The 11,451-nt window shown below is 40.7% G+C and overlaps 1 protein-coding gene across 3 annotated transcripts in view; it reads left to right on the top strand.

Annotated features, from left to right (window-relative positions):
- Positions 1–11,451, top strand: part of itpr3 (inositol 1,4,5-trisphosphate receptor, type 3) — a 110,762-nt gene that overhangs the window by 40,817 nt on the left and 58,494 nt on the right. The window contains exon 1 of one of the 3 annotated variants that reach the window (XM_024292267.2): positions 3,325–3,821. The exons of 1 other annotated variant lie outside the window; for it this stretch is intronic. In XM_024292267.2, the coding sequence (XP_024148035.1) occupies positions 3,730–3,821 (92 nt within the window). In that variant the 5' untranslated portion in view covers positions 3,325–3,729. Of the gene's footprint in view, positions 1–3,324; positions 3,822–11,451 lie in introns of those variants that run through there. One more of the 3 variants, XM_024292268.2, reaches the window with a different exon arrangement.

Here is an 11,451-nt window from a genome sequence, read left to right as displayed (position 1 = left end):
AGGTAACTTTTTTATTGGAAAGCTTGAGAGCATCAGAGCAAACATCCCAACACCCTCCACTGAACCTGCTGAGCTTGTCCCTCCTTCAGCTGTCTTTGAGAAGTTTGAGCTTGTCACTCTGTAATTTCTCGAGGATGTTGTTAGCCATATGAAGCCATCAGGTTCTCCCCAGGACGCTCGTTCCCCTCTTTTTGTTAAGGAGCTGCTTCCTTGTGTTGGTCCATCAGTTTTGGTTACTATCAAAGCAAGCCTGTCTTCTGGTGTGGTACCTCTTCAAACACGCCGTGGTTTCGCCTCTGCTTAAGAAACCAAACCTCAACAACACAGTAATGGATGCTTTCAGACACATCTCCTAACTCCCTTTTTTATCCAAAATCCTAGAGAAAACTGTCTACACATGACTGCAGTCTTTCCTGGTCAGACACAATGTGTTGGAGGTCTTCCAGTCAGGTTTCAAGAGTCTGCACAGTACAGAATCTGCTCTGCTGAAGGTCTTTAATGACATTCTCTTAGTAACTGACATGGGAGATCATGTGATTCTTGTTTTATTGGATTTATCTGCTGTTTTGACAAGGTAGTTGACAGGATCCTGCTGTCAAGGCTCCAGAATGTGGTGGGGTTGGTGGTGCCGCTCTCACCAGGTTTAAATCATACCAGACAGACCGAACCATGAGTGTGAATCTTTCTAAATTTACCTCGGACACAGCTTCTATGTCCTTTGGGGTTCCACAGGGCTCAATTTTAGGGCTGCTTCTGTTTTCCCTCTATCTTCTTCCGCTGGGCTCTATCATACAGAAGCATGGAGTGTCATTCTATGCTGATGATAGCCAGACTTACCTCCCAATCAAGAAGAACGACCCCTCCCTTAAACAGTTAATGTCATGTTTATACGAAATCCGCTCATGGCTGGAGAGGAGCTTCTTGAGTTTTAATGAGAAGAGAACTGAGGTGATGGTAATTGGCCCTAGCAACCGTTGTGACCCCTCTAGTCTGGACCTGGGCCCCCTGGCTCCACATTTTAAACACACTGTCAAAATTTTGTTCTGGATAGTGATTTTAAGCTTGACCGTCACATCATTTCTGTGGTGAAGCAGAGCTTTTTCCTTCTGAGGCGGTTATCTGCGGTCAAACCATTTGTAACCCTGCAGGACTTTGAGACAGTGATCTACGCTTTTATTACATCTCGGCTGAATTATTGTAATTCACTTTTATTTCGGACGTATTAATATAATTCACTTCTCCTGGAGGTACCAAGGGCTAAGAGGAAGTGGAGAGGGGACAGAGCCTTTTCCTTTTGTGCCCTGAAGCTCTGGAACGCTCTGCCTTTTAACATTCGTGATCCGTCGTCTATGTCCATTTTTAAAACTGAGCTGAAAACTCATTTTACAGACAAGCTTTTAACGTTCCATGAGACTCTTCCCTGTTTTTTACTCTGATTTTACTTTGTTCTTACTTTGTTTTTAATGTGTTTTAAATCTGGTTTTACTCTCTTGGCTTTTAGTTGTTTTATGCTTATATTTTATCTATTTTATCTATTCTCGGTGTTTTAATGTACAGTGCTTTGTAGCAGTCTGCCTGTGTTAAAGCGCTTTATAAATAAACTTGATTTGATTTGATTTGATTTAATTTAGTAAGTCAAGTCATGTTAAAACTGTTACTCATAACTTGTAATTCTACCTTTTGACATAGTTTCAGCTACTTTCTTACGTCTGTTGACATTAGTCAGAAAATGGTCACGCGCTCGCTCTGTTCTCCAGCGTGACTTGTGTGTTTGTGTTTACATGTATTATGAGGACCCACATCTGAACTAAAGGAATTGTGAAGACTGTGGAATCATGTTTGTTGGTTGGAATTTTGTTTCGGAGTAGAGTTGTGGTTACGGTAAAGGTTAGTTAGTGCTTTAGGTGATGGAGGTCAGTTAGCGGTTAAGTCAGTTATGGTACAAGTTTACTTGAGGTTTAGGTGTTTACGGTTAGATAGTGGTTATGTTCGTCATGGTTAGTTACTGGTTACATTGGTTATAATCAAGGTTAGTTAGGGGTACAGGTGGTTAAGATAATACTTTTTAAAGTTAGCTTAAGGTTATTTAGAAGTGACTAAGTCTATTCAGGTTCATATGGTTAGATAGTGGTTAAGCTGGTTATGGTAAAAGTTAGTTAGTGGTTTAGGTGGTTGTGGTAAATATTAGTTAGTTTGTGGTATATGCGATTGTGTTAAACGTTAGTTAGTGGTTCTGGTGGTTGTAGTTAGTTAGTGCTTCAGGTGATTAAAGTTAGTTAGTGGTTCAGTCGGTTATGGTAAAGGTTAATTAGTGGTTTAGGTGTTTACGGTTAGATAGTGGTTATGTTCGTTATGGTTAGTTACTGGTTACATTGGTTATGCTCAAGGTTAGTCAGGGGTACAGGTGGTTAAGGTAATAATTTGTTAAGTTAGTTTAAGGTTATTAAGTAGTGACTAAGTCTATTCAGCTGCATATGGTTAGTTTGTGGTTAGTTGGTGGTTAAGTTGGTTATGGTAAATGTTATTTAGTGGTTTAGGTGGTGAAGGTTAGTTAGTGGTTAAGTTGGTTATGGCAAAGGTCAGTTAGCGGTTCAGGTGGTTTAGGTTAGTTAGTGGATATGTTGGTTATGGTAAAGGTTAGTTCGAGGAAATTGTGCTTAAGGTTAGTTAGGGTTTAATTTAGTCATGGTAAAGGTTATTTAGTTTTTATAGTTCAGGTGGTTAATGTTAATAATTTACTAAATTAGTTAAGGTTGTTAAGTAGTTAAGGCTAGTTAAGTGTTAAGTTGTCTATGGTGAATGTTAGCTGGTGGTTTGGGTGGTTAAGGTAAAGGTTACTAGGTGGTTAAATAAGTTAAGGTAAAGGTTAGTTAGTGACTACATTGATTCAGGTGCGTATGGTTAGTTAGTGTTAAAGTTGCTTACAGTAAAGGTTAGTTAGTGGTTCAGGTGGTTTAGGTTAATCATTTGTTAGATTTGTTATTGTTAGGTAGTAGATAATGTTAGTTAATGGTTACGTTTACAGTAAATGTTAGTTGGTTTGGGTTGTTAAGCTAGATTTTAGTTGGTGGTTAAATTAGTTATGGTAAAGGTTAGTTAGTGACTAAGCTGATTCAGGTGCATATGGTTAGTTTTTAAGTTGGTTATGGTAAAGGTTAGTTTGCGGTTGAGGTAAAGGTTAGTTATTGTTTCAGGTGGTTGTGGTAAAGCTTCTGAGGTTTTCAGTGGAGGAACAACCTGAAACCGCGCTCTGACTGACTAGTTTTCCTCGTTGAAGCTTCTTCTCTTACCGCCGCTCTAACTCACTTCCTGTTTTTTAATGTCACTTTTTAAGTGTGAGCGCGCGCGCAAACATGCGACGTAAGCGCGGCGAGAGTCCACGGGGCGGGAGCGCGTGCGTGTGCCCGTATGTGAACACACTCACCTGAGGGATCCGCGGCCCCGGGTCCCTCCTTCAACCGCGGGCACACGCCGCTCCCTCCGCCACTTTCCAAGAACTTCCGAGGAGCCGCTCAGACGCGAAGAACCCGGCAGTGAAGTTGGAGGAGACGGCGGGAGTCCGGCGGGGTGAATGTAACGACTCCTCCGGTTCTGTGTGGACTCCTGCTGCTGCAGGAGGAAACTTCTTCTCCACCTGTGGGAGTCTGCGGGGCTCCGGGAGCAGACAGGGTTTCCGCGGCTCTGCACGTGGACTGTTCCCGCCGGAGCGCTCCGTGAGGCGGCTGCAGGATGTCGGACTCCGGCTCCAGCTTCCTCCACATCGGAGACATCGTCTCCCTGTACGCGGAGGGCTCCGTGAACGGCTTCATCAGCACGCTGGGGTGAGTTCATCCAACCCCGAACATGTTTTAGTAACTTAAAAACTAAAAGAAAACTTTTTTTTGTTTATTTATTTTTTTTAATAAAGTGGAATCTCTGAACTATATGAGTTTTTGAGATTAACAGGTGCATCTCCACATTCACTAAATCCTCCTTGTAACAGAAATATTAAGTTTTTACTTTAACTGGATGAAAATAAACTTGCTAATTAAAACCCAGATTATGCATTTTGTTGCTTAAAGCCATTGAAAACATTTTTTGCACAGTGATGTGGGATTAGGTCAGGGGTCAGCAACCTTTAACAGTAAAAGAGCCATTCGGGGTCGTTTTCTACTGATCAAAACCTAGAAGGATCCGCATAGTTTTACTTCAGCCTTTACTAAATTTGCAAACAAGACATCTTCAGGTCAACAGGGATGTTAAAAACCTACATAGTTTATCATCTATTTTCACCTCAACTATCAATTTATAAATGTAACTAATCTGAATTAAATAAATGCTCATTAAGTAATTATCACTTAAAAAATGCAATTTTATTTTTCTTTTGTTTATCTTTTTTGTTCTTTTTCCCCTCTTTGTCCTCAGCAGTCTTACACTGCTGGGTTTTGTTATGTTAGTTTGGGGTTTGGTAGTCTTAGTTTGTTGGCTTTGTTTATTTGTTTTCTTTAGGTAGTTTTGGTTAGGGGGAGCTGCTGAAACCGATAGTCAACATGGCTGGGTCAGCAGACTCCATGACTTATTTTATGTTTGACCAAGAAGCCACCATGGAGAGATAAAAGAGCCACATGTGGATCTGGAGCTGCAGGCTGCAGACCTCTGGATTAGTGGAACATCCAAACATGTCTCAGCACTAGGATGCACGAATGACTGCATCAAAGCAGAATGTCATACAGGTGTCTGTGCGTTCCTCTTCTGAGGTTTTACTGATGTAGCCCATATCTCCTCTGGCTTGTTGTTCTCTGAAGTTTGGGTAAGGCCAGCCACAGAGGGGTTCTTCTGTGTGGACCTCAGCAAAGCCCTGTTGCAAAAAGAAAGTCAGCGTCTCTGAAAACTGGCCAACAGAATGCATGAAGGGATCTAAGGCTCTGGAAGTAGGGCTTGGAATCACTGGGTACCTCACGCTACAATGCGATACATGGCTCACGATATCATTGATACTCCGGCAATTGGTAAAAAAAATGATCTCCGATAACTCATAATATATTTTTTTAGGAAAATATATCCCCATGTATTTTTTTGCTTGAAGACAATCATAATAAACAACTTGTGTCTTGTTTTGGGCAACAAATAATAGACACTTTTGTGCAACATTGATGAAATCAGCATTACTGTGTCTTTGAGGTCAACTTTCCTGGCTGTGGGTCTCTGGGCAGCGAAGCAGGCTGTTCTTGTCTGCCGGCGGTTAGTGCTGCCCAGCAGCCCTGAGATCCGCCGTGAGTGTCTTTGTAGCGTATGGGACCCCTCTAGCTTCATGTGCCTATGATGTTTTTCTTATTTTCATCAAGACAATAATAGAAAGATCCTACAGTTTTACCCACACACACACACCGGTTGGGGACCACTGCTCTAACACACACAAATATACCCCTCACTAGGAAGGGGGGACTCTTGACCCTTCTGTCCCCTACCCCATCCTTGGCGGGGGGCGGGGACCCTCGGCCTAGTGGCCTTGTCCCTTGGGTGCTGGTCTCTTGGGCCCGGCGGCCTCCTCTCCATGCGGAGAGAGGGATCCCGAGATTTAGGACCTACACCCCTCCGGGACCCCTGCTTCTCCTGGGTGTCCCTCTTCTGCGTGGGGGTAGGCGCCCCCTGTCTCGCTCCCCCCTTGACCCCCCTCCGGGCAGCTGTCTGGAGCATTGTGAAGGGTCTCCCTAAGGGGGACCCTGGCTCGTACATGGGGTGGCGCTCTCCGGGGAGTGGGGCCTCGCGCTGGCCCTCCTGGAACGGTGGGGGAGCTGCTCTTCTGGCTTTCTGGCTGGGCTGGGGCCTCTGCTCTCCGTGGCTTCCCGCACTCTGACGTGGGGGGCCTCTGCGGCGGGCTCGCTCGCCCTGATCTGGGTGCTTGGCGGGATTCCCTGGTGGGCGGAATCTCACCGCAGCCCCATGGCAGGTGTGTGTGTGGAGGGATGGGGGGGTTGGGGGGGTCCTGGCTGCTGCTGCTTCCTCGGCGTGAGGTCTTGGTGTGGGGACGGCCGGCCGCTCTCCCTCTTTGAACATTCCATTATCATCCATCTGAGCAAAACATAAACACTCACCTGAGCACAGGTGTTGGCTCACATTTGCACTAATACTATGCGTGACAGAATGAAAGGCTTTATCTGTGTGGGTTTATATGCATAAGTATGTGTGTGAACTGCAGTTTGACTAGTTTGAATGTGAAGACTAATTTAGTCAACAGGTATGTGTGTAACTACTGAGTGTGTGTGTTGACAGGCCCCGCCCATTCCAGTTTGATATATTTATACCTCCCCTCTTTTACCTTTCTATTCTAATCCCCCCCCCCCCCCCCCAAGATACAGACATAATTAATCTAAATAAAGATTAGCATAAAATACAAAAGAGGTTTATACAAATATTTACTGCTTCTCAGGAGATCAATAACCCCAGTTGTGACAGTAAAATCTGTCCAACACTAGATTCTCTCAGATCTTATCCATTTGCTCAGCGGTTAGACAGGACAAGTTAAAAAAAAAACAAAAAAACGATACAATAGCTGAAAGAATGTCAACACTGAAGCTAAAGATTCTGTTTTTAAAGCGTTAACTCCAACAGTCTACTCAGTGACCATGATCCAGCCTTATCTCAGCTTTCCTTCTGTTCATCTGTGCACACATGTGCTCCGTCACAACACACTGAATATCCTGCTTCTTGAACCCGCATGTGTCCGGGGAGTGCCTGCTCCTGTGCTCATCTATAAATACCAGGAATTACCAGGAGGAAATGTGCTTATGCAAAACCTAATGCAAATGCCAGACCGTATTTTACATGGGAAACATTTGCAGAAAAGGTTGCATCTGCACACATGTTCATTCCGCTGCAGGACATTGGAGGATGCTACTGAAAACTTCACGGGAAATTACTCTCAAACAACACATTTTTACACCAATGTTTATGTTTTCATCCCCACTTAGAGCACGTGTTTTATTGATAGAAGGAAAAGACCACTGCGATTGTTTGTCAGTAAACAGCATTTGAACGGTTGTGGCTCGATTGGAATCAGTTGAGCTGAGTGATGTAGAGCTTGAATGTGGAGAGCAGAGTGACTTTGTTTTACGTGCAGTAAAGAGCAGCTGTGGATGAATGAAGCCGTTTCACATTCTCGATGTGTGGCCACACAGTGCATAATACTTTTTAATTATTTCATTTCAAAATCAATTTAGATTATTTAGTGGTTTAACATAAATTAATGAAAGTAAAAAAACATTTTAAATTTTTTTGACTCGAAAACAGGACATAAAAAAGTCCACAAATTTGATTAAATGATTTTTTGCCATTTTTTAATAAAAAATCAATTGGATTTTCATTTATAAATGATAGAAATTGTTTTCTGTTTTTAGCTTGAACTTATCTGCTCATGTCAGCGCAGAAATCTGTCTCATCCATAAAAACGTATCTAGAAATGCAAATGATGGATTAGGATTTCCCCCAGGATTTACCTAAGAATCAGACCAGAGGTCTGCAACCTTTGTCTCTAATTTAGGCCAGTTTCTAACTGATCAAAACCCAATCAGAGCGCGAAGTTCTATGTTTAGAAAAATACAATTTATTGCAACTAAGCCTTTCATTTACATTAATTGTATTATAACAATGTTATAATTGTCTATATGTATAACAATTGTATTCATTTTACTTTACCCAAGTTCCTTTCAGAATAGAATAAATCCTGTGTCAAATAACTGACTATCATATAATTTTGTTCAAAGCAATTGTATTAAAAAGGCAGAATGAAGGGATGCTGATAACAGAACCTCACACTGTTGCAGACCCCTGATCATCTAAACCAGGTGTGTCAAACTCAATCGCACAAGGGGCCAAAATCCAAAACACACCTTAGGCCGCGGCCGTGAACACACTAAAACTACATTTTTAAAACTTTAAAACCTTAACTTTTTGACATTACTATAAATAGAAATGCAGGAATATTATTCCAGAAGTAATCAAGTTAAACTTTAAATATCATTCAATATTTTAACCTCTTTAAAAATATATTTTGTCAAAATTATACAAGTTAGAAATAAACTAAACGTTAAAAGAAAAAAAAAGCTCAAATATCTTTACTTTTACGTCATTTTATATGAAAAAGTTACTCTTGTATATCCCAAAAAATGTTTGATCTCTATAAAATGTAGTAATTTAAAATTAAACAAATATGAACATGCTGCAGAACAGGACAATCAAAGCCTGGAAATAAAAACACAATTTGTGGTTTTTAACAAAAACAAATGATTTCATATTTTTTTTTTTTTGCTCTGGGATTTGTTGTCCGGCTGTTTTACTCTTAGTTGTTTTTATCTGGTCAAGTTTATTTTGTTTATTTAGTTAATAACGATAGAATGATCTGGCTAGCTGGATATAATTACCTGGTGGGCCGGATCCGGCCCCCGGGCCTTGACTTTGACCTATGATTTAGATTCTTTTAATGTGTTTGAAATCTTGCTGTCATTTATGGATGTTTTTACATTTCTCTTTCACAAATAGATGTTTTATTTTAAAAATGTGGTGTTCCAATAAAATAACGACAAACATTTGTTTCAGTATTTATTAGAGAAGTTTTGACTTGAGCCAGATGTCACCTTGGACAAGGAAAACAAATTTATCTATGGATCTGTTTGTCTGCATCAGAATGGAGCGGAGCAGAGAGCTTCCGTTCAGTTAATTTTTTATGGCACAAATACAATATGTTTCAAACTTTTTTGTCTGCTCCTGATAAACAAACATTTGAAAAAAGAAACACACAGAAATGCTTTTTTTTAGCTTTATTTTCTTTACAAATGTCCCCCATCATGATAAAAATACCACAAGAACATGTTAGAAACTCATCATGAAGTCAGTATGAAAGGTCCCATCCTCCCTCAGCTGTACTTGATCTTCACAAAACATCAGAAAAACAGCATTACAAGAACCTTTATTTATGTTATTTAAATCAAACAGATCAGGTTAGTGACGCAAAGTCACGGCTGGAGAGAGTGTAGGCAGTCAGCATAGGATGGTGGTTCCTCATGCACACGAGTACAGTACATGTGCATCTATGTCAGAGCATGAAGTTTTCTGTGAAATGTGTCTGTATAGTTAAGGATAAGTGATGGAAGGTCAGAGGTCACAGCAGCATCAAAAGCTCTTTCAGTATAAGCGCCTGAGCGGACATGTCTGCCTCTCCACTACTCACCTGCCACCTGTAGTCAACAAAAACCTCCAACATACAAACATTTTTGATCATATTCTGTTTTTTTAACATCCATAAAAGGAAAGCCTTAAGGATCAACCACTGACTGTCGTTGTTGAAGGCCCAACAGATGTAACATTTTCATTTTTGTATCACTTGACCTGCTTTGTCTGTAGTATTTCTGCCAAAGCGCACTATCTAAAAAGAAAAGATACAGCTGCAGTTGTCCACATTATTCATTAAAATGTCTGTCTCAGGGTTTTCTCAGAATTGCTGCTTTGTGAAATCATTCGTAGTCAGTTTTGTGGAAGTCAGAAAGTGTTACGCCACTTTTCTTCTTCTAACTAGAAGAAGCCACTTCTCTAAAAACCTCTTTGCACGAATGGTACATGGTAGGGCTGTAATGAGTATCTGAGTATTTGGATACTTGCGATCTATGTACATTTATGTATTACCGGTCGCCAACATGAATTTCCATCAGGTATGAGTGAATAGCATCAGCCTTTCTTTGATCTCAGCCGTATTTAACACTTGTTCTAGTCTCCAATGAGACGAGAATTCACAGTTTAAATTCAACTATGAACATAGGTCTCCTTATCACTTTTTAATGGACACCTGCATTAAAAATAACACACACACACAAGCAGACACACTTATTGACTGCATGTATGACAGGAAAGAGAGTTCTACTGTTCAAGTCTGGAGGGATTTTTCCCACCAGACTGTCTGAGTCTGTTGGAACAGAATGGAACCTCTTGTCGATGTTATGTTTGGGTTTCTCTTCAAAACAATGTGTTTTTATTACCAGTTAGTTCTAAGGTTCAGATTAGAACCTGATGGTCCCCAAAGGGTTTTCTCCGAGAGTGCTTCCTGTAATGAACTTGACTCTATCAGACCTTTGCACCTGTTGACTCCGACTCCCTTCTATTCATTTAACTACCGTCACCAGTTTTGTCAACACTGGGTTGGAAGGTCCTAATGCTTTATTACCAGTTTTTACTGTACTTATGCAGCAGCTGTTTTTTAGAGATTGGTCCCATTTAATTTTGTTTGTTTTTTAATTAAATATAGAGTACAATTTCCACTTTCTTTTCACCTTTTGATACTTTTATTACAAATCCAAATTCAGGGAGTCCAGACCAAGGCCTTGATAAATGGGTCAGTATTAAAGTTAAAAGTAAAGAGTTAAAAAGAGTTATTGAAACAGGTTAGCTTCAACAATGTTAACTATGAACAGTTTACTTCTGCATATCGTGGGTTGTTTAAAGAACTTTGCATGTAATTAAACAGTATAAACTACATCCATAAAAGTGCAAAGACGTTAAACGTTTCCTCCTGCTTCGATAAAGTCGATAAAGAACTGAATGTACCTTGGAGCATAAAGCAGTGGAGATACCGAATGTGTGCATTTACCTCCAGTAATATGCAGCTGTGAGGAGAGTTCATTGAAAAGTAAAAGAATATTAAAAAAGACAGCAACCTTACTGTGCAGCGCTCCTCTCTCCTTTTTGATTTTTTTCATTTTTCTCTGATTTGATCAGAAAATCATGTTTAAATTGGTTTCCCTCTTCACAAGAATCAACTTTGTACATAACATACGACCAAGACTGAAGGAAAAAGGGTGTAATGGGACGTTTGTTTGCCTGTGCTAGTGACTATCAGTGAGTTAGCATGGGTAACAGACCATTTTAAAATGATCCACTTTTTAAAGTACGTTGAATGCTACAGCTGCAGAAGATGTTATTGTACACAGTGGTTCCTGTTACATTTAAGAGTCCGTGGCATTCCTGGCTTCCATTGCTGGCTTGTCCAACACCAGTAGCGGAGAGACCCAGTGATGAAGGTCGCCCGGTTACTTGAAAGAACAGAATGTTTCAAATGGAGAATTTTCTTGGGACTTTTAATACCACTGCATCATAGCCTCTATTAATGCTCAATGAACACTTTTTTGTTATTTAAAAGAGGGTCTATATAAACATATAAAACAACGAGTCGTCATTTTCTAGTAGATATAGTATCTTTGACACTGTCAAGTTTCTCCTGGGTTTCCTAGGAATCACTGGGTCTTCTCGTCTGAGCTGCTTTGGTTGATCTAGAGTGGTTGTCTAGTAATAAGATAAGGTTTGTATTTACCACTCTCTTCCTTTGGTCATGCACCCACACCCACAACATCAACAAGATTCCTCACTCTGGCTCAGCTAAAGGCCGTAGTAACCAGTTTTGGACAATAGAACAGTAGTCCTCAAGCT

Source organism: Oryzias melastigma, linkage group LG7 (genome assembly GCF_002922805.2).
Source record: "Oryzias melastigma strain HK-1 linkage group LG7, ASM292280v2, whole genome shotgun sequence".
Taxonomy (NCBI): Eukaryota; Metazoa; Chordata; class Actinopteri; order Beloniformes; family Adrianichthyidae; genus Oryzias; species Oryzias melastigma.
Note: the sequence above shows the minus strand (reverse complement) of the source record. Positions and strands in the feature narration are given on the sequence as shown.